This window comes from Salvia splendens, chromosome 19 (genome assembly GCF_004379255.2).
Source record: "Salvia splendens isolate huo1 chromosome 19, SspV2, whole genome shotgun sequence".
NCBI lineage: Eukaryota > Viridiplantae > Streptophyta > Magnoliopsida > Lamiales > Lamiaceae > Salvia > Salvia splendens.
Window position 1 is genome coordinate 8,911,849 of NC_056050.1, and position 23,727 is coordinate 8,935,575.

A 23,727-nucleotide genomic window follows, 5' to 3' on the forward strand; every position below is an offset into this window, starting at 1 on the left:
GATTTAGTACAGACTTGTTCTACTCGCGTCAATCCTTGAATATTGGTTTAGTGCATGTGGAGGTGTTGGCTTCTTTCTCCCAACGCTACTGTCTCCATGCCCTTTTTGGTTCGACTGAGCGATTCATGGTGAAATAATCTAGCATGACTTTCCAAAGTGATCTAGATCTCGTGTCCAGATTAACACAAAACTCTATCGACAGCTCCTTTCTGAGCTGCTTAATTGAGACGTGGCATATCATAGAATAATTCGTCGCATTTTATTGCCAACGTTTGCCCTTGCTCTATATTATAGGGCTCTAAATCCTGTTCTCTTGCGATAACTTCTTTTAAAAGGAAAAATTCAATTTCTCCCTTCATAGTAGGGACGGTGAGGGTAGCGGTGCTATCACGCGTTCCTCTTCCCGAATGTCTCTCCAGCTTTAGCCTTTTTCCTGGCCACCTCTTAGACGAATCCCTTTTGCTGATGGGATTTGTTCCGTCAAACATAAACTACGAATACACTCGTACTTTCTCCATGGCTTTCGTTACATGCCCATGATTGAGTCTTTGTTCTTGTGGCTTACTTATCTTACTCGGAGTAAGCATTTTGATCGTTCAAACTACCATATAGGTCTTTTACGTCTTCGGACATCGTTTAATCCACAAATATTCCTTGATATTTCTCTACCCAAGGCTAGTTGCTTCTCTATACAACAAAATATTCGATCTTCCACCTGCTTGTCACAAGCGGTACGTAGATTCGAAGTATTTAACGCTTTGCTGTCGGTTATGCGACGCTTCTGGTTGGTGCATCATTTCCTGCACGTGTCTCCATGGGGACGTATTTATTATGCGTATCTGAAAGAAACTGAGACCATGCCTTTTTCTGCTAGCCTCGTATCAATAACTCGATGATTAATCTAATAGTCTTAACTTGGATTATTATTCACACAAGAGAGTATGACTGAAAATTTGAAGGGCTACTGAATACCCAACTGGACTAGAATAACATCTCTTGTTCAACTTATATGAATTTTCGTCGATAATCGACCTTGAAGGTAAGTATTGAGTTCATTCAAAGAACTACGTAGCTCAACTGGTTCCAGGCAAACTCATAGAAGCTGAGGCTCACCCCTGGTGGGAGATAGAAATAATCATGAGATAGGTCATGAAAACTGGATGGAAATGAATTAACTGTAAATTCCCATAGTAAGCTGCAAAATAGGACAATATAGTTGTCCAATTAAACTGAAAGGATCTGAGCATCAAGGACAGTGGTTCAAACATGTCATCGCCTAAGATGATCAACCGCGAAAATTTATAAACGTAGGCGATTGCAATGAAGGAAACATTGATCATGCTTCAAAGGCATCTTGATATGGAATAACAAAATCACATCAATGATTTCATAGGTTCATTAAGGCAACGCACTGAAATGAACTATTCAGAAAAATCAGCTAGGACAAGCTCGTTAGGGAAAGGTGCAATATGCTTGCCTTAACTTCGAGCTGCAGAAAAATTCCGAGACTAGGAATAATACATGTACTGGAATCGAGGTCGAAAAATTTCACCTTTGTAGGATTTCAAAATAGGGAGGTAAACAAAAGTTCCAGCACCACATGAAATTCCCTGAGGAAAATGTTTAACTGTCTTGATCACTCTGGGGATCACAACGTAAGCATCGTAAGAATGAAATTTCATTGCATAGGTCCAAGAAATCGAGATATAAATCTCCAATATTGTGGCTCAAAGGAGACAACAACAAATAACGATGCTTGAAACATAAAGGTATCCAAAATTTGGGAACTGAAACTGGGTTACCGCTTTCGTGAAAGAATGAAAGTGGCGTACTACTTGCAAAACGTGAGACAATCAGAAGTCTCCATAGACGATGTCTGAAGAATAAACTTATTCTGAAGGTAATAGATAAAAGCAACTTAGAATTTATGACCGGAGCTTACACAGTCAAAACTTTACTCTTTATGAACGATGAGTCAAAGGGCTGCAGTCCATAAACTGGAAGTGAGTCTTACCTCGCATAGAAAAAGAAATACTGACATGTTACTTGGGAGTCAAACTAAAGTCTGATCAGACGGGGATATCGTCCTTTGGGAGGACTCTTAGAAAGAATTTCATTGGGAATCCAAGTAAGTACTATTGATTATAATCATCGGTTCTAGTTATGTGACACTCCCTTGTTTTTCTTGTGGAGCTCGCACATGACAACCGCGTTCTGGGAAACCATACATTCCAAGATGGGGTTCCTCGTGCTGTTAAACTGATAACCGCAGCTGGAGGTCATACTTTCATATCGTTCTCGATAACTTAGAACGCTGATTCTGGTAAAACATTACATTCTCCATCGTGCTTCGTAGCACGCTATAAGTATCGCTTCTGGATCACGTAGCCACTTGGGCTTGTTACGCCACATTAGATCACTTTACTAGATCGCGGGTACGATCTCTTTCCGTGTAGGGATGCATCTCCCGAACAGGCTTGAAAGTAAACTATTTTCGTTATAACTTGGTCTTTGTAAAGACATTGGGAACTTCTTGGTTCATCGTCTAGTATACATATATATATGTATACTATCTGTGTGCTTAAAAGAATGGACTTCCTTTAATTGCTGTCTATAAGTAGTACAATAGTACTTTTTGGCTCGTCTTTTCTTTCTCATAATTCCTTGGAATTTGAAGCTTGCCCAAACTGATGGGTTTTAGTTGGTCTCGTCGCCCTGGAAGGCGGTAACAAATTCTCGTTCTGCTAGTACTTAGTCGCATGTGTCTCACCTAAGATACTTTTCTAAAGCACTCTAGGTTCGCATACATGGGCCCACATGACAGCTATACATTTCTGTCAAGCTCTTTGAAAATAAATCACAGATACATTAAGCATATCTTATGCAAAGTATCAGCTATCACGTTGCCTCACGCAAACATTTCAAATAAACATTTTCGTTCCCATTTAGGGCTATGAAAATTCTTTTCTTTTTCTGGATGCTTAGAAAATTTCATTTTTCTTCTCAAAACGAAAAAAAATATTTTCTTTCTTTAAAATTCTCTTTTCTGGACGAGCGGGCGTCGACCCCTGTTTCTGGTGCAGTTGATCGTGTCGAGCTGAGGTGTTGGGATCTTGTACTGATCATTCTGTTCACCTTCTAGCCTAGTGCTACTGTTCTGGACTGAGGCTTAGAAAGAAGGTTCTTGGGTCAGAGCGAAAGAAAAGTGCTCTGATACCACTCTGTCACGACCACATCTCCCTAGTCAAAGAAAGTGCAGCTATTTCGCGACTAAATAATACTAAACTGTCTCAACACATCATATAAGTTACTTAATTTAAGGAAACATTGTCTGAAAGTTATAAAGATAACAAAATACTGAATCAGAGTAAATTCTGGGACATTGTCTTTACTAAAACAAGTCTAAGTCTGCGCAACGGAAGAGTTCCAAGACAGGTATAATATGTATGAAGACATACTACACCAGCTATCCTTCTACTTATTTAGCCTTCTATCCCAACACCTCATCTGCCTCGATCGATCAACCTGCACATTAAGGAAAACAATATGCAGGGCTGAGTACTTGATATACTCAGTGGCTTATGCCGAAAACTGTTTTCTTTTAATTGTCAGCCAAGCTGAGTGAACGCGGGGTTTTTCTGAAAACAAGTCCCGGTCACTAAAATCTTTTATTTCTTTCTGAAATAGACTGCAGTCTTTTAAACTTCTGATGATATGCCATATCAGCTGTGTGAATCGGGAATGTGGCCACATTCCACGACCACTAGGCCGGCCAACCTGGCGCTAGCTCACGACCCCTAGACCGGCCAACCTGGCGCTAGCTCACGGTCCGTACGTGTACACTAGTCCGAGTAGGATTTACTGACCTACTGGACCCGAATTCGATTTAACAGATAGGCAATCACAAAACAAAACATGGCATGACAACTCACTGAAAATATTCATACTTTTCACATAAATTCTGAAAAAGAAAGCCCACACATAATGTAGGATAGAAAAGCCCACCTCGTTTGCTTAACTCTTTCAAACGGGCACTGTCTGACTTGAGATTTACTCGTCGAGCGACGACGTCCCTTTTCAAAAATAATATACTTAAATTAGGCTTTAAGTAATCATTGATCTTGCATGAATGCATGCCTAAGCGTGATCTTTTATTTTATCTCTTTCTTTCTAAATATTAGAGATCTAAAATCTTTAATTAAATCGGCGATTTAATTTGTTCCGAAACCGACTGATCTGTTTGGGTATAATATATATTCCCGGATTATTCTTAAGTATTTTTAAAATACTTTTTGTGACTATTAAAGTCCGCTTAATTATTTATTGGCTTTTATTTCACTCACGGCTTATAAGTTCTTTTCTTCCGTGGCTTAAGGAATTAATTCCATTAACTCTTGGAATTAATCTAAGATAATGGTTCCAACCAAAATTAAGCTTTGTGGTCCAAACTAATTAAAGAGGGGCAGTGGCCCATTTTAATTTCTGTTGAATCTGGCCCAACTTAATTAATTCCAGGCCCAAGTGTTTTATTTCTCCCATATGCATCGGTCCTCATCTCCTTATCTCCAAATTCCCAATTCCAGATCAACTCAAAAACCCCAATCTCACCACACGAAATCAGCGACACCTCTTCCTCTTCACGCCGCTCTATCTCCGTCGCGGAGTCAACCACCGGCGTTCTGTCGTCACCATCACGCTCCCCTCCGTCAACGCCTTACCTCGGATGGAGTTTCGACATCGAGCTGGAACTCGGCCGCGGTTCGGCGTGCTTCGAGGTGAGGCTCCGGCAGTAGCAGTGCCTCGCGAGGCTCCCGCCGTCGCCGCTGATTCGCTGCTGGTTCGAGGCGTACGGCGTCGCCGCCATCCACGCCATTTAGCGGCTCGGACTTGGCAGGGCAGGCGTCACTGCTGCTTCTGGAATCTCGCCGCGGGATTCCCTCAGCCGGCGCCTTTCCGTCTTCACCGCCATCTCCGACAGCCCCTAAAGCTAAGCCCCCTTTTCATTCGTTACTTAGCTTTTGTTATGGGTCCTATTCGGCAGAAGCCAAGTTCTTAATCTCTTTAAGTTCTTGCGGTAGATTTGCTATGTTCAACCGATGGTGTTGTAGTTTGGATTTGGTTGTTGAGTTCTACTACAAATCTATGGTTAACTCATCCATAATCAAAATTTAGGCAGTGGCTCGAGAGTTTGGTAGCATATGGTGTTGTTACCGTTCTTTATCTATGGTTTTCATCATGTTGGGTTCTGAAATTATATAAATCTTAGCATGCTCGTGGGTAAACATGATGCTTATGAGTAACATGAGCTTAGATCTTGGTTGTTGGATGAGTTACCTGCTGAGATTTACCGTTGGGTTGTAACACGGCGCTTGATCTATGTCTCTCGGTTCCAGCCCTTGGTCTCAGCCTTGCTCCCCTTTACTCTCTCCCTCTGCCTCGGTCTCTCTCACTCTGGGACTCACTGTAATGAGATTGATTTGTGATGGTGAGGGAGGCAGGGATGGGGTTATATCCTATATATAGGATAGTATGTAACTGAAAGCTGAAAAAGCTGAGTGTTGGCTGGGAAAAAGGATTTACAGGCTGTGCAGCTGGCTGCTCTTTCTCTCTGCACCTCTGCAGAGCACTTACCCTGGTCCCTTGGCCTCTTTCATAACTGATTCTGGTGTTAAATGGTAGTGGCTGTACTCTGCATGAAATCTCAGGGTGTACCCGTGAGATGTTTGAGCCTAAGGCTCCTCATTGTGTTCTGATGCTACCACTGAAATTGATGCTTTCTTTTCATACTCCCCTGCTGCCCATCTAACAACATTCGTCTCTATATGGGGTTTAGTACTTGGTTTATTTATTGTTCCTGTTGGTCTATGACAGGTGCACACAGGAGGGAGCATCTCATGACTGATTCTTTGACCATGGCAGGTCTGAATGGAGGTGGTACAAGCTGTTAACTGCAGCCTTGCAGTGTGCAGTTGTTGGTGAGGGATTTGCTGGCTGAATCTTACCCTTCTCGGCCCAGCTCTGCCTTACCTTTCCGGAAGGTAAGGTTCCCTTTTCCTTTTTCTAATACATGGTCATTATGCATCCCAAAATTTCCACCTAATGTGTGTCTCTGGTCTTTTCGCTAGGTGTGGGCAGCCTTGTGTGGCTAGCCGCGGAGAGGGTGCTCCTACGATGTCTCGCTCATTTGGGCATCTCTGAAATCTGGGCCGAGGCGGCCTATTGACGAAAACGACATAGTTGCTAGGGCTTCAACCATGTAGTAGTATAGTTCGACTTACTTCCCAACATGTACGAAAAGTTCGATGTTAGTTGGTGTGTATTTTAATTTCAAGCATTTGTAATGTGTTAGCTTTGAAATTTCTGAATTTTGTATTAATACTCTTATTCAAGAAATAAAATACTCCTTCATTCTTTAACGAAATTCTAGCATTAAATTTCAAAATTCTCGAGAATTTAAGTCCCGGCTATTACAGCTTAACCCGAAAACCCGAACGGGTCAGCCCGAATGGCCCGATTTTAAATTTGGGCAGCGAAATTACAACCCTAACCCTGTATTTTTATCAGGTTATTCAGGCCGGCCCGCGGGTTCGGGTTACATTGACATCCCTATATAAAACTAAGAACACCACATTCCCCTTATCAACTTTCTTATACACGCAGCTTTCTCTTGGGCACTTTTCGAATCCAAACTTGCGAACAGTTTGATCGAAACATTGGTTCCATGATCTAGATGCTTGCTTGAGGCCATAAATGGCCTTCTTAAGCTTCCAAACCATGTGTTCTTTGCCATTTATGGCATATCCTTCGGGTTGTTCCATGTAGATGGTCTCCTCAAGACCGCCGTTTAGAAACGCAGTCTTAACATCCATCTGCCATACATCCCAATCCATGTAAGCTGCAATAGACAATAGTATCCGGATAGATTTAAGCATGGCCACTGGGGAGAAGGTCTCGTCATAATCGACGCCTTCCTTTTGGGTATACCCCTTGACCACTAGTCTTGCCTTAAAGACTTTAACTCATCCATCGGGTCCACGTTTACGTTTATATATCCACTTGCTCCCAATAGAAGTACAGCCTTCGGGTAGGACGGACAAATCGTAGACGTCTTTGTCTATCATAGATTGTAGTTCCGAATCCATTTCTTTCACCCATTCGCAATGATCGACATCTGCCTGCGCCTCCGCAAAGTTCCAGGGATCTAATACATTGTTGTCCGAGGAGTGATCCATAGATTCTCCCAAACCAATGTATCTGTCGGGCTCATGCGAGGCCCTCCCACTGCAGCGCGGCACTACAATATTTTGAGTAGAAGTTGAAGTTTCGGGAATTGTTTGTACACTTGGTACTCGTTTTTGGTTAATGGAACTTGTGACAGAAGTTAGCTCATCAAGAGCCATTTCACTGCTGGGTTTATGATTCATTACATAGTCTTCCTCTAAGAATGTCGCGTGAGTACTCACAATGACTTTCTTGTCTCGGAGACTAAAGAATTCATAACCTTTCGTCCCTTTGGGGTATCCTATAAACAAAAATACCTCCGTCCTTGATCCTAGCTTAGTTGGATCATTTTCCAATACATGAGCCGGGCAACCCCAAATCTTGAGATGTGCTAGATTGGGCTTGCGCCCAGTCCACAACTCATAAGGAGTAGTAGGTATGGATTTTGATGGTAAATTGTCTAAAATATGGCTTGCAGAAAGCAAGGCATGTCCCCAAAACGAAATAGGTAGACGTGCATAACTCATCATCGATCGAACCATATTTAACAAGGTCATGTTCCTTCTTTCAGCCACGCCGTTCTGCTAGGGCGTGCCCGGCGCAGTCAGTTGGGATTCAATTCCTGACTCCGATAAGTAGTCCAAAAATTCGGCACTGAGGTATTCGCCTCCACGATCAGATCGTAGGCTTTTGATATTCTTTCCATGATACTTCTCCACAATAGTCTTAAAGTCTTTAAACTTGTCAAAAGACAATGACTTGTGACGCATCAAATAGACATATCCAATTTTCGAGAAGTCATCAATAAATATGATGAAGTATTGAAAACCACCTCTTGCCTCCGTAGACATTGGTCCACATACATCTGAATGAACGAGCTCAAGTACTTCCTTGGCCCTATTGCCCTTAGCCTTAAAAGGCCTCTTGGTCATCTTGCCTTCTAAGCATGACTCACACTTATGAAAAGGTTCCTCCTCTAGACCTTTGATAAGATCTTGTTGAACAAGAGAATGGATCCTCATTTCATTTGCATGACCAAGTCTAAGGTGCCATAAGTACGTTTCGTTCATTGAACTTGAAGGTTCCTTTCGTTTCTTTGAAATTTTCGATGTTGTATTGAGTTCTGATTTGCGATTATTAAATTGTGTAGAAATGATTGTGTACAGATTGTTTTCCATGATACCACGATAGATATAAGAACCATCTTTCTTAATAACGTAATTGTCATTAAAAGAAATCGAATATCCATCATAAACCAATTTAGAAACTGAAATTAAATTTCTTCTAAAAGAAGGTATCAACAAAACATTCTTCAAAATCAAAAGTCTATCACTACTAAAACGCAAATAAATGTTTCCCACTGCAACGGCCGCCACTTTGGTAGCGTCGCCCAGCTGGACTTCGATCCCACGATCATGTAGTCGTCTTGTCACCTGCATTAAGTCAGGATCAAAACAAATATGATCAATGGCTCCTGTGTCAATAACCCAAGTGCAAGTAGATGTCAAAGTCAAACATGACTCAACTACTAAAGCTTGGTGCATACCTGTAGCCTTGCCCCTTTTAGGACAGTCTGGCTTCCAATGCCCCTTTTCTCCGCACTTGAAACACTTCCCCGATGGATTCTTGTTTGCCCTTTTCTTCTTCTTTCCCTTAGCCACTTTGCCCGATTCTGAGTTCGGTGACTTCCTTTTTCCTTTGCTAGGCTTGAAGCCAGAGGAACGAGGTGCCGAAGTCATCATGGCAGCCTTAGCCTGGACCATAAGGTCCTCTGCTGACTGAAGTTCAGTCAATAGTTCTGCCAAGGTGTAATTCCTTTTGTTCATCTCAAAGTTGAGCTTGAACTGCTGGAAGCTAGGGGGAAGACTTTGAAGGATGATTGTTACCTGGGACTCAGGATCGATCGTCCCTCCCAACACCTCAATCTGGTTGAGGTGGCCCATCATCTCGAGGACATGGTCCCTCACAGACGAGCCCTCCTTCATTGTCTTCGACATGATACTCTGAAAGGCTTGAGACTTAGTCGTTCGATTCTGAGTACCAAAAAGATTCTTGAGATTCTGCATAATTTCAGTGGCAGTTTCCATGGCAGAATGCTGATGCTTGAGTACTGAAGACATAGATGCCAACATGTAGCACTTAGCCATCTCATTCGCCTTATGTCACTTTCTATGTGCATCTCTGAGTCCTACCGCAGCGTTAGCCGCCGGTACTGGAGGTCGCGGGGTTGTGAGCACAAAGTTGTACTCTTCAGCTGTAAGAACGATGTCCAAATTTTGTTTCCATTCTATGTAATTTTGGCCCTCGAGTTTGTTTTCTTTGAGAATTGCAGAAAGAGGATTGAACGACATTGTGACGATTTGAATTGCACTACAAAACAAAGTATTTTACTATTTGTCATAAACTTATGTAAGAAATTTGATTAGATTAACCATAAAACTTTTCAAAATCTTACAATTGTAAAATTAAAATTTTGTACCCTCCAGAGGAAGTCAATACGCATTAAAATATTACAATATTACTGGTCACAACACCGACGAATAGTCCAGAGACCACAGAGTGGCATGGCCGCCTAATGTTGCCTAAGCAAGACCACCGAATTTAGCATTACAGAATCTCATTTCTACAACACACTCCCATAACAATGCTTATGTGCTGCTAACAAGATCAAGCTATCTCATAAATCCTGTTTGAACTTCTGAATCTCGTAGTTTCTTAGGATTATTGTCCCCACAGAGCAGGTGGCGATAATATTGGAAACCACATTCTAGTTCATACCATTTATATTTGAGAAGTCCGCCATATGAACTTGCTAGTTCTTAGGATTATTGTCCCCACAGTGCAGGTGGCAATAATATTAGAAAAAAGCTTCATAAATTGCAGACCAATTGGTGGAGACCATATACAAACGTTGAGTTTGTAATTATAGCTTAGATATTTGGGTTATGGTTTTTCTTTAATTATCCTTAGCATTAGGGCAGAGAAAGGCTTGATTAAATTCTGTTAGTATTTAATTTGCTGGATAATTAATTCTTTAGTTTAATGTTGTTATCTTCCTTTAGGAAATTATTGTTCTAGAATATAATTCTTATTCATGTCTACTATAAGATATGTCTAAAATAAATAAATTATTTAATTCTTAATAAGACATGAAAAATTAAATTCAAATTAATTCCATTGTTCAAGATTAGGAAGAGATACTTTATTATTTAATGTATTCATACGTATCTATCCTTTTTAGGATCTTTGATATATAAATATTAGGAAACTATAAATTATTCTCATCTATATCATCTAGGAATCAAAATAATATTATTTACTTCCATAGATATATAAAATAATAAAAATATTCCTTAAGTCTAGATAAATATTAGGAAACTATTAAATTATTCTCGTCTATATCATCTAGGAATAAAATAATATTATTTATTTCCATAGATATAGAAAATAATAAAAATATTCCTAAAATCTAGACAAATCTTCCAAAAAGATTTTATTTCCATTAAATAATAATATATTAATGATATATTTTAATAAAATAATTAAATAATCATTAAAATAATCCTTCATTGTTATCTCATCATACGAGGTTTGTACGAACGATGAACGACGAAGATCCGACGAGTTCGTCGTCGAATCACGACGCACGCAGCGTCTAAGCCACAGGCGCGCAGGTGGCGCGCCAGCGTCTCGGCCCGTCGAGCCATCGGGTGTCGCCGCGTCTCGGCCAGCGGCGAGCGCCCGTCTCGGTCTTGTTGATTGTCGGGTGCCGACGCGTCTCGGCCAGCTGCGAGCGCCCGTTGCCGACGCTTCTCGGCCGTCTCGGCACGTCGGGTGACGCGGTCCTCGGCCAGCAGCGCGCACGACGGTGGCGCTACTCTCGGCCATTTGTTGTCGCCCGTCTCGGCCTATCCGAGCGACGATGCTCCCATCCCAGCGGCACACGGCGCGCGACTCGGCGCGTCTGTCTCGGCCAGTGGCTCGGGACTCCGTCTCGGACCTTCCGCCTAGGGTTGGAGTTCCCTCGCATCTCGGTGTCTCGGCCGGTTCTCGGTCGAACCGCCGCACCACGCCAGCATCCATGTCGGTCTTGACGCGGGTGCGTCTGGGGCGTACGATCTCGGCCTGCGACGCACACGAGCCCTCGCTCGTCCGCGGGTCGCCACGTGATCGTGGCTCCCTGGCTCCCACTGTCTCGACATCCCTACATCGATCGCGCGTGGTGCAATCCGTCTCGGCGCGAGCGCCGACGGATTGCACGTCTCGTACGATCGAGCAATTCAAGTTCTTTGATTCGATAGTTCTTGAGTTCATCATGCATACATGAATTTCGCGAAATTTAAATCCAAATAATCAGAGCCAAAGACTGGCTTTGATACCAATTGAAGGGGTTGGTAGCGGAAGCGTGCAGTAATTTACCGATCACATAAATTTGATCTATTTAGCAGATTATTTAGACAAATTCTATTCACGTAATTATCACATGTATCATGCTCATAACTTGAATTAAAACATGCTTTAGCATATAAAATCCCTAAAACATGCTTACTACGGAATTAGCCAATTTACCTTGTTGATTCAGTCAAGAATCGATGATGGCTTGCGTCTTCTCCACGTGAAGATCTTCAGTACTCGACCTCGGACCTTCTGACTGGTGTCTCGGACTATACACTGATATTTGTGCGGGCAAATCTCACCAACGTACTAGGACTTGAATAACGAATACATAACTCAGCTCACGGAGGAGGCAAAATTTTGAACTCTCTCTTTCTTTGAGGGGGATGAAAATTCTAAACAATAATAATTGTGTTTTCTGTCTCCTTTATTCTCCTATTTATATTAAGTCACATATTGGGCACAGTCATGGATCTAAGGAAGAATTTGGAACAGGCCTCACCCAATTAGCTTATTACTAATTAAATTGAACCCACAATTTAATATAAGCTTGTATTGGAATATTACAAGTAGCCACTACAGAAGTAATATTGCACTGCCTTCCAAATCCGAAATTACAAGTATTCCGAGTTTCCTTTAATTGCATTTAATTTATTTCCCGTGTTTAAGATAGAAACATCCATTAATTAATTATTGTCTGCTATGGACTTAATTAATTAACATATTTTAATCTCCAAGAGTGGACTTAGCAAGAAACTCTTATTTATTATTCATAAAGTAATTAAACTCCAACTAGCTAGGTTCCGAATAATAAAACCTTGTTTCGAGCTCCTCTTGTGGATGTTATCAAACGAGACTCTCCTCGCGCACGATTCAACGCAATAGCAATCCTAGCACCGCTAGATAATGATCGCCACTACCCAATATACCTGGATCGTTGGGTTATGAAAAACCTGCACCTTTGGTAAGTAAAAGTAGTAGATACTCAATATCGTATGCTCAATGCTAACGTACATTGATTAAGAAATTAGATATCAAGACCTCGTCTTTCAGTAGATAGGATAAAGACTCGTCTTGCTGTTAGATCCATTCAGTGCTATACCACACCAACGTCATCTTATTTCAATAAGGCTTAGAAATAATCGGATTGACATTGCAACCTTTCGCGATAGGTAGTCTAGGCCTATCTAGGTTGTGAAATTCTTATTTTTCTTTGTACCGTGTTACCTTAAATTAGACGACGCCCACAACCGGTCTACTAAAACAAAGACTTAGACTTTGTTACGTTTGCTTATACATTTAAATATGCAGTAAACAACCATTAAATGTAAAACATAACAACATTATGACAAAAAAAATCTGTTGCATTTGTTGGAAAATAACAATTAGAGTTTTACAGTATCCAATCACTCGAAAGGTGATTTCTAGTATACAAAACCCTAACATGGACATGCTACACGACGAGATACACCATGGACCGTCGGGGTCCATCGGGGACCTTTTGTCTCCCATTATGCGTCGGGGTCCAGCGGGGACCTTTTGACTCCCGTTGTGAGTCGAGGTCCAGCGAGGACCTTTTGTCTCCCGTTGTGCGTCGGGGTCCAGCGGAACCTTTTGTCTCCCGTCATGCATCGGGGTCCAGCGGGACCATGACGTGGACTAGGAACCGTCGGGGATAGCGTGGAGTTTAGGTTGGTCTAAAAAGAACAAGCGGGGCACGAACCACGCTCAACGACCAGCTCCAAAGAACAGCCCAAAGACCAATTGCCAAGATCCAAGATCCAAGGCACCCGGCACCTGGTGCACGGGACACGGGCCACGGTGCACGGTGCGCAGCTCGCGGGCAGGCGGCGACGGCGCGCGCGTGTGGGCTCTGTCACTTGTCTTATTCCACGATAATTATTACACATGATAATTCATCTGATTAAATACTTCATCAAAAAAAGTTTATCATCCCCGATGTGGGATAATTAACACCTGGTTAATTAATTCCTTAGTCTTCTCACATAGCTCATTTCTAGCTTTATTGTAACCAACTTTAATATATTATTTCTCACTCACCGGGAATCGGATTTGAGAAAATGAATATACTACGGTCATCTACTCGGAACGTAGATCGACGTTATTGCATTTAATTTCACAAAATTAAATGTCTTGTAACATTTATTATTAGTAAAAAAACATTTGACCAAGCACGATTACAACAGTAGTCACACGTCGTTGAGTCCACTGATTGCGAGTGTTTGAATAATTTATGCTAGGGCATTCTCAAGGCATTGGGTGAAGAATACAGGAGGTGAAAAAAGTTAGACCATGTTTATTTGTCAAGATTCTAACATGGAAAGTAATTGATCCTTGGAATTCTAGAATTCTTTGTTTGTTTCAATAATAAGAAAATAAGGAAACTAATTTGATTCCTAAAATTGGGAAAAGTTAGTGAAAATTCTGGGATTCCGATTGCTCAGCTTAAAGTTGTTATTCTTTTTTCCTGATTTGAGGATTTTAAAAAATAAGGAAATGATTCATAAAATCGTGAAAAGTTGGTGGAAGATCTGAGATTCCCATTCCTTAGCCTAAAGCTGTTATTCTTTCTACCTGATTCGAGGATTTTAAAAGATAAGAAAAAATAAGTTAAAAATATGTTTTCTGTCTTGTACTCATTAATTCTTCCAATTTCCCTTCTCCAAATCTCGTCTGGCGATTTTTGTCCTCCATATTTTTGCTTAATTCCCTTCATTATATCTCATCTTTGCCGATTTCTCTTCTAATATCTCACTCTACCGAGTTTTCTCCTTTTCAATCTTTCAATTTTGTGATTAACACCATTAACAGGTAAGAAGCTTGATTCAAATCAACAAATTTATGATTTGTTTGTAACTGTAGTTTATGTTGTTCTTTCTTCGATTCATGAACAATTTTATAAATTTATACAGTTTTATATTTGGAGTCTTTTTTTTTTCGTTTTCTAATTTTGACGAATGTGATTTGTTGTTGTAATTGCCTACACCTGATTAGTTCTTGTAATTGATCTACTTTTGTAATTATAATAAAACAGAGGCAGCAAAACCAATTAGGAAGAATGGTCTGTAACTTTCCAATAAAATTAGGAAGAATGATAAAGAATTTGTGTGATGAATAGAATGGAATTTTGGTAGTCATATCTATAAATTTCTGACTCGGGATTTTTTTAAAAAATTTTTGAATCCTATCACAATATTAGTGAATCCCCATGTGTGCATTTGTACACTACAATATTTTATTGCTATTGTGACATGACATAATTATTTTTGCATCATGAGAGTCCCGTTAGAGTTTCTAAGAAGAAAGGAAAGAATCTTCTACCTCTAATTCAAGTTGTCTTAGAGTTTCTAATAAAAAAGAACCTATCATACTTAGAAAAGGAAAAGGGAAAAGGAAAAGGCTTGCGCTTGTAGATGAAGAATCGGAGGAGGAAGAATTTGAGGATAGTGTAAGTGGAGATCAAGAGGATGAAGATGAAATGGATGCCGATGATAGTGATGATGATGAGCTAGAAGACTATGTTGAGCTTGATGATTGATGTCTATTGAGCTTATCATGGTTTTATGTTTTGTTGAACACTTGAACTAAAGACTTTAATTGCTAGACTTTTATATAATTGTTTACTATTTTATGCTTTATTACATGTTTTTAGAGTTTTTAATGTTATATTTTTATTATTTTCTAATTTTTTGAATTATATATGAATATATAAATATTATTTTATATATTTAATTAATGACCGCTATATCCCGCTATACCGATACGCTATATCCCTGTGGCATTTTTCGGGCGAACCGCCGTGAACCGCTATACTGCTTTGACAACATTGCTTTCCACCAATCTAATTTCACACTATTCAATATATAAGGAGCTTCATTCTAATATCCGTTCTTCGTAGAGTATGAATTCAAAATAAGATTTGATTTGAGCTTTGACATGAGATCTGGGTCACTCTTAGGGCATGTCCTGCGTCTGCTAATTGGGCAGATTTGAGGTGAAAACATGGCATTAAGAGCACCCGCAACGCGGGCCGCCGGCGTTCCGCGGGCCGTTCCGCCTGAACGACTTCGCAGCGGAACGCGTTGCGGTGCATGGTGTCGTCGAGGAGCCGTTCCCAAGCCGTGCCGGGTGCCGACGGCACGACATGCGGCACGGTCCGTGCAGCCACGCGCTTCGGCGACGTGGCTCTCCCCGCGTCGTGCGTGTCGCCCACTCGCCGGCCCGCGAGTGGGTGACGTCACGTGCTGACGCAATAATTATTTTTTTAAAAAAAATTCGATTTTATAAAAAAAAAAAAAAATTAACGGTATTATTACCATTTTTTTATACCATTTATTTATTTATTTTTATTTTTATTTTATTTTTATTTTCTTATTCTATAAATACTCCTAATTCATCCTTATTTCACACACAACTACACATCTATTCTTCCTAAATCAACTTCATTTCCTCTCCAATTTTTATATTCAACGCGTTCGGCGATTGAGAGACCATGTACAACACACTTGGTGGTTCCGGTTCGTCGACGCCGGGCACCCAGGGGTCGGCGACCCCGGGTGGGTACCAACCACCCACTTTCGATGTGGATGCATACGCTCGACCCTCCGCCTCGCGGCCTTCTCAGGGATTGTCCCAGATTCGGGAGGATATCCCCGTTGAACCCACCCAGGGAGGAGGCCGAGGCGGTGGAAGCTCCATGGCTGCGTCTGAGGCGGCCGAGGAGGAGGAACAGGAGGATCTGGGCCGGCATCCGTACATCAACGAAGAAACAAAGGCGGTGTACAACGCCTGGCTCACCGTCTCGTACGATCCCATCGTCGGGAATCAACAAGCCGCCAAGTGCTTTTGGGAAAAGGTCTGTGATGTCTACCACCAGACTAAGCCGAAAGAGGCCCGGAAGCGCAAATATACAATGCTCTGTGCTCACTTTGGCCGAGTTGACTTACAGGTAAAAAAATTCTGCGGCATCTACTCGGCCGAAGCGGCGCACTACCAAAGCGGAGCTTCGGGCGCCGACATTCTAAGGGCGGCTTTGCGCGCCTTCCACCAGGACACCGGTCTACAGTTCAAATTTGTTGATATTTGGCAGCTCGTCAAGGACGAGGAAAGGTGGGCCGGCGGTGTCCGCTCCAGCTCGGGCTCAACCTCAAAGCGCACGAAGCACACGGCGAGCGGCAACTACTCGTCTGGTGACATCGGGGAGGGCAGCGAGGGTGAATCGCAGGTGTTTGCGGGTACGGCCAGCGAATAGGGGGGATCCAGCCTGGGCGCCGTCGGCCGCAAGGGACGAAGGCGGCGAAGGCGGCTAGAGCGAGGAAGGGCCGAGGCGAATCAAGCCATCCGGCCTCGGGATCGGGCTCGCGGGGAGGCTCGGACACACTTATGGTGGCCTACATGACCGCCACAATGGCGGACACTTCCCGCTTCTCGTACGCCCAATTCGCGGCCTGGTGGAACGGAATTGTGCATATGGCAGCACAACTTGGCCTTCCGACTCCCCCTCAACCTCGACCGCCTCCGGAGGATGATTAGCCGGCGGAGTAGTTTTTTTATTTTCCCACGTTTTTTTATTGTGTGTTTTTTATTTTTTTAGGATTTTAATTGTGTGTTTTTTATTTTTTTTAAGTTTAAGTTGTAATTTTTTTTAATGTTGTGTGTTTTTTAATAAAGTGTGTTTGTTTTAATTGAATTGGGTTGGAAATAAAAATAAGAAATGAAATTGAATGAATAGTAATTTAAGGAACGGTTAAGGAACGGCTAAGGACGGAGGGTTGCAGGTTCCGTTTCTTAGTTAAGGAATGAAGTAAAAAAGTACAGTGGGGCCCGCAAATAGTAGTTTAAGGAACGATATAGGAACAGCGTTGTGGGTGGCCTAATGTCGGTTCGGGGTTCCTTATTAAATTCTGCACGATCCACGATAAATCAATCCACTGGCCCGCACTGTTCCTTTTGACTTTCACCTGAAATAATTCTGCCCAACCACTTGATTTTGCAATTCTCATTCGCTAAAGTGGATAGAGAAATGAGCTCAAGTGAACCCTTTTGTCCCTGAAAACTTTGACTTCCCCCCAAAATAAAGAAGTGTACGTCATTTTGAGGTGCAACTCCTAAATTTACTCTCTCTCTATCTGCTCACCGAGAGACCAACTGCGCGACATAGGGGACCATCAACACCTCACCGGCTCATTGTGCTTCAAAGTCGTCCTCGTCATCTTGGATAGGAGTCGGTAATGTTCTTTGCCGTTCCCTCACTCACAAAATTGATTATAACACTAATATATAAAAATGGTTCTCACATTCCAGTATATTTTTCTAACCATTTTCCTTTATATTTTTTAAAATTCGTGTCAAACTCAAATGAGATTTTTAATAGCAGATAAAGAGAATAGATGCATATCTTCTCTTCTCATTGTTTCAGCAATGAATATGGGAATATGATCAACACCTATGTGCACACACTTTCATTTGTTCAGGCTTTCATAAAATTCAAAAAATGTAAAATTATTCATTTGAAATATAGACTTACTGCACACAACTTAGCCATTTTCTAATTGGATAAAAGACAACTTGATGGTTGAAGGCTTAACACACACAGTATTGATAAGTTGTAATAGCAGAAAAATCCACACTAAAGTAGGTTTACTACTCCCTCGGTCCACGAAAAGATTTTACTTGTAGATGGCACGGATTTTAATGAAATTGGTAAATTAAGAGAGATGAAAGAAAAAGTAGGCGACGAAAAGAGAAAAGGTAAGAGAGGGGAAAAAGTTATGGGACGGAAGGAAAATTTAATTTCAGTTTAATCGGTTAACTGAATAACCGACCGGTTATTACCGGCTGGTTAATTGAACTAACCGATTACCAAACGGTTCTAGTTCCAGTTCTTATTAGTGTTCTTTATAGTCGGTTAATCGACAAATCGACTCGGTTACCAACCAAACCAACCGATTAACTAGACCTAATCCCAACTATACCTTGTACTATCTTCAAGTTCAAAAGTTGAAATTTTAAGAATCAAACAACATAAAGCTATTGATTGTGGTAGCTATGTCAAAACTAGATACCGTGGTACGTACACAAGGATTGACCGAGAAGCTGCAACACAATACTCCCTCCATTCCACAAGAATTTGCACTCTTTCTTTTTTAGTCCGTGACTTTCCAATTTTGGAAACTCTTTTATCTCTAATGAGGTGTGACTCATTCCCCACTAACATACTTTAATTACTTTTTCCCTTTACCTATCTCTTACTTTACTAATTTTGTATTAAAACTCGTGCCGAACCCAAAGTGAATATTCTTTAAGGACGAAGGAAGTATTAATATCTAATATACAAATATGCACTCATTCTAAACATGATGGTTAGAGAAAGATCCGAAGAATGAGCCGTTTCAAAAACATAAAACTCATGTTAGGAGATGCAGGAGAACATACGACGGCAGAAATGTTCACTCATTGAACTAGACGTGCCCAAGAGGATGATGTACACCCTTTATCTAAATGAAGATTGAAACTCTTCATATATTATATTACCACATGATGATTCGGAAGATTTTACCTTACAATTGCAAAGAGAAGGCCTCAAATTTAAGAAACACCCTTTTGTTAGGGGAGCATATGCTTAATACACCTTGGATAGTTCCATTTTTTACATGGAGAGACGTCGCACTACCTTACTCCAGTTGTACACTATTCAACATTTAGATAGAATGGTTTGGAGTAAGTTATGAGTTATACACAAACTCACAGTTCTATAAGATGATCAAAGCCAATATATACTACACTAAATTCTCACTCAATTGATACAGCCAATACCTGATAGTGGAAGATGCTTATTCAAATTTATATATAATTCACCTTTACGTTTCTCAGAATGCGCTACCACAAATAGGCTGATTATATATCGTCCTCGACATGCTTTTAATGTCAGGAAGCCCGTTTAAAAGTCAAATTTCAGAGTTGCGATATGAAATATCTGACAGTATGAAAAATATGAAATATGATCAAGCAAGCAGGTTTTGGGAAACTGACGTGCTTGGGGAAGAGTGTGGCATTCCTCATCCTCAGAACGAAGCATTTACTGTGAACAACTTTGTGCTTTTTCCATCTTTGAAAGAGCATAGCCTAGCACATGTTGAGCATCAATATCCTCAACATAATCTGCAACAAACAGTAAATCTGAGTATTTACTGTTAGCAAGGAAATAGCACACGATGGCCGTATTAGTGTCATAAACAAATAGTCAAGCTGTTGGAGAAGGAGAAAGAGCATAAGTTGGTGAAAATTTAACTTCATAAGATTAATGAAAGCATCAATTTCAGCTGAGATACTGACCAACATGTGTGGTCATCTAACAGATTTCATACATGCAATTTTTAGTCAATTCTAGCAAAGGCTGGGAAGATTTTTTGAATCATATCAAAGATATTCTTTCGCGTTGTATAGCCTTCACAACACACAACATTTCAAGGCATATTCATTTAAAAAGCAATTATTGTTGCCAGGAAAAAAAGGTACAAACCAATATTTCATTCTAAATTAGAACAAGACTATACAAATGATAAACAATTAACAATAATCAAATAGAAATCAAGGTTGAAAATATTATTTCTTCTTGGCTTAACATTATCACCCATGTACATCTCATAAAACAATAACAAAAGATATCATTCTCCAAATTAGCTTACACATTCCATCGAGGTGGCAGTTTAATATAGAATAAAATCAAACCAATTAAAGTGTTATACTATGTTATAATTTCACTAACACCAACAGTGTAATTCTTCAATATCAAGAATGCAAAACTGACCATTACACAAGTATGGGCAAGAACTGCACCGATAAAGAGATTTGAAGCACTTAAAATAATATAAGAGAGAAAAATCAAACCTGGGCAGCCACCAAGAAGCTTGACACCCGGAAGAAGCCTCAGCATCCTATAGTCCGGATATAACCTTGTCGCCGCTATTGTTCTTTCAAATGAGGAAGCTAATGGGTTGAGCTAAAACAACCAAGGTATAAACCGTTCATGTGCGGAGGAATATAGATCACCAATAATCACCACACGAACATACTCCATCTTTAAAATGATGGAACCTATTACAATCCCTAACAGTAATTTCCCGTTTAACAATTCTTGAGATCACTTTTATAGCAGCATGGCAGTCTACGCAAGCTCTTAGGTTTTTCATCACCAGTATAGGCGATCCCTCTGGAGTAGTTATGAGTGCAAACGCAATCGCCAGCCTTTCACTGTGATATTTTAGTGATTCTGCTTTTAGTTTGTCACTCACATTTTGAAGAGTACAACTAACATCAGGCTTGTAGCCTTCCTTTTCCATCTGTTCCGTCAAAATGTCTATCTTTCTCGCAATCTCCTCACTAAGTGGATGAGTCCTATCATTGGCAGTGAAGGCATGAACCTTTTGTTTAACTTCAACCCAGCTATAAGCAGCCATTTTTCGTACTCCACGATCTCTCATAGCCTTCTTCACCTTTGCCATGTGTTCCCAGTCTCCTGCCTCTGCATAAATATTAGACATGGTAACATAGGCACCAGCATCCTTAAGCCCATCTAGCTTAAAAAGTTCATCGGCGGCTTTCTTAGCTAACTTTTGATTCTTATGGATCCTGCACGAATATAAAATGGATGACCATATGATTTCATCTGGTGTGAACGGCATTTGGGCCATGAACACCTCTGCTTCCTTAAATCTGCCCAGTCTGCATAGTGCATCCACCAACGAGGCATAGTGCTCTTTCCTTGGAACAACTTTGTAAGTCTGGATCATGAGATTGAAATGCTCTAATGCTTCATCAACGTGCCCCGAGTGGCTGCATGCAGTCAAAACACTAAGAAAGCTAACCGGATCGGGATGAAGACCAGACTTTATCATCTCTTCGAAGGACCTCAGAGTGGCTTTACCATCTCCGTTCTGAGCATATGCAGATATCAGAGCGTTCCATGATATTGTGTTTCTCTCAGGCATATCTTTGAAAACTATGACCGCATCCTTCAAAGATCCACATTTAGCATACATGTCTAGGAGTGCGCTACCACAGAAGACATTTGACGTAAATCCAGCCCCAATGATGCACGAGTGCAATTGCTTCCCAAGTGAAACTAAGGCCAGGTTCGCTGCAGCTCTCAAAATAGAAGCAAATGTTGCTTGGTCTCCACGGACATCATTCCCTCGCATCTCATTGAACAGCTTAAGAGCTTCGTCATGGAGGCCTAGTTGAATATAGGCTGATATCATAGCTGTCCAGGAAACCGAGCTTTTGCTAGCCAAATTTTTAAATATAACATCTGCTTCATCAAATCTGCCACATTTGGCATACATGTCAACAAGGGCATTCCCTACTTGATTCTCTGAATCAGCTGTTGTCAAAAGCGTCTGCGCATGGATCTGCCTTCCCATCTCCATATCTTGCATATTTGCCGCTATACTCAACAAAGTTGCAAAGGGAAAGTTTCTTCTATTGAACTTGCTCAACTGTAACTCTCTGAAGAGCTCGAATACCTCTTCAATTTTTCCGTTCCACGCATAACTTGTGATGACAATATTGTAAGATACACCATCCAGCTCCCTCATTTCATCAAACAGCTTCCTCACATCTTCCATACAATCTTGCTTGGAGTAAAAATCAAGAAGCGCATTGCCAACAAATACATCCCAATGGAAGTTTGTCTTGATCACCAGACCATGAACTTGTTGCCCGAGGGTCGCACCATCCATTCCAGCACATGCATGTAAAAGGGCCGCAAAAGTGAAATCTGACGGCCTAAAACCAAAATGCTGCATTTCTGAAAAAAGCTTTATCGCTTCTTCACGAATCCCTTCTTTTGCATACCCTGTAATCAACGTGTTATAAGTAATGATATCCCCCACCACCATTTCCTTAAACAGCTGAAAAGCTAAACTAAGATTTCGAGATTTGCAGTAAGCATCAATCAAACTGTTACAAACACCAAGGTCAGAGCCAAATCCTAATTTAGTGATATGAGAATGAACCTGGTGCACATCATTTCTAGTCATAGTCTCATCGAAGCTCGACAAAAGAGTCGTCACAGTCACATGATCGGGTCTCATCCCTGACCTAAACATCTCAGCATAAAGATTAAAAGCATCCATAGGTTTATTACTTCGCGCGTATCCCCCCATGATAATCGTCCACGACACCGCAGTCCGGTCACCCATACCGTCAAACAACTGATGGGCGTAAGAAAGATTGCCTGACTTGACATGACAGGAGATCATCATGTTCACCGAGCATATGTTTCTGCGGGGCATTTCATCGAACAATTTGCTTGCCTCCGAGAGCTTGCTCTGTGCAACCAAATGCTTGAGCTGGAAGTTGTACCGGCTGATCTCTAAGTCAAAACCAGTCTTGATGGAGCGAGCATCCACCAAATTCGAGCCAAACGAGCTGCAATTAATTAAAACCAGATGGCATTTCTATCCCAATTGACGGAATTAGATAGAAGCAAATGAAGAGAGAGAGCTATAACAATTGATTTACCTGAAGTTGGAACCTTTTCTACAGAAATATGTGGCCTTGCGCAAGAACCTGAAAATTTGAGGTTTTAAATTGGGGGGTTTTTCACATGATAGCAAGAGTAGGAAGAGTGGATTTACCAGAGGGATCGCGTGTGCACCCAGTCTTTCATGTCTCTGGGCTGCCTTTGTGGTATCAACGGTCCATCAAGTTCTGGTCTAATTACAAATGGTTTAAGCAAGATTACTCTTTGGCAGCTTGGGAGGATGCTGCTTTTCGTCGCGAAAATTCCTTCAATCGGGATTGCAAAGAAATTGTATTTTGGAGCAGTTTCTCTTCTTTTTTTATTCCTGAATATTTCTTTCCCCCTGCTCAAGCAATAGTGTTATCTGCCTTTTCCAGTCAATCGAGTGTGTGCCGTAGAGGAGTCACACAACCGGCGACAGAAATGGAGGCAGTCGCGACAATGGTCGAGGCGGCGCCTGGACGGGCTTAGTGGCGGCGGCCTGTGGAGTGATAGGGAAGGAGTGCTTGGGAAAATTCCACGAAAGTACCTCCTGGGAGGTGGTATCTGTCATTTGTTCCCGCCAA

At 41.2% G+C, this 23,727-nt stretch overlaps 1 protein-coding gene and 1 long non-coding RNA gene across 4 annotated transcripts; one reads left to right on the top strand and one right to left on the bottom strand.

The window, feature by feature from the left end:
* The first annotated feature begins 14,195 nt into the window (after window positions 1–14,195).
* Window positions 14,196–15,275, top strand: LOC121778788. The gene is made up of 2 exons (XR_006045728.1): window positions 14,196–14,448; window positions 15,013–15,275. It is a non-coding gene; the product is annotated as an uncharacterized LOC121778788 (long non-coding RNA).
* Window positions 15,276–19,453: 4,178 nt separating this feature from the next.
* On the bottom strand, window positions 19,454–23,670 carry LOC121779793 (putative pentatricopeptide repeat-containing protein At2g01510). 3 transcript variants are annotated; one of them, XM_042177218.1, is made up of 4 exons: window positions 23,277–23,670; window positions 23,161–23,195; window positions 20,527–23,067; window positions 19,454–19,797 (listed from the first exon to the last, which is right to left on the bottom strand). In XM_042177218.1, exon 3 carries the CDS (start codon window positions 22,929–22,931, stop codon window positions 20,685–20,687), a length of 2,247 nt encoding a protein of 748 aa, XP_042033152.1. In that variant the 5' UTR covers window positions 22,932–23,067; window positions 23,161–23,195; window positions 23,277–23,670; the 3' UTR covers window positions 19,454–19,797; window positions 20,527–20,684. The 3 variants fall into 3 exon arrangements, with proteins under 3 accessions (XP_042033152.1, XP_042033149.1, XP_042033150.1); XM_042177215.1 differs by having other exon boundaries at window positions 23,161–23,208; XM_042177216.1 differs by having other exon boundaries at window positions 19,454–19,815; window positions 23,161–23,208.
* Window positions 23,671–23,727: the final 57 nt, after the last annotated feature.

Bases quoted from the DNA above. Each gene is read 5' to 3' on its own strand.
- LOC121779793 (XM_042177215.1), bottom strand. From the start codon at position 23,308: ATGAAAGACTGGGTGCACACGCGATCCCTCTG. The intron at 23,209-23,276 runs GTAAATCCACTC...TCAAATTTTCAG, and splicing joins GTGCACACGCGATCCCTCTG to GTTCTTGCGCAAGGCCACAT. The intron at 23,068-23,160 runs GTAAATCAATTG...AATTAATTGCAG, and splicing joins AGAAAAGGTTCCAACTTCAG to CTCGTTTGGCTCGAATTTGG.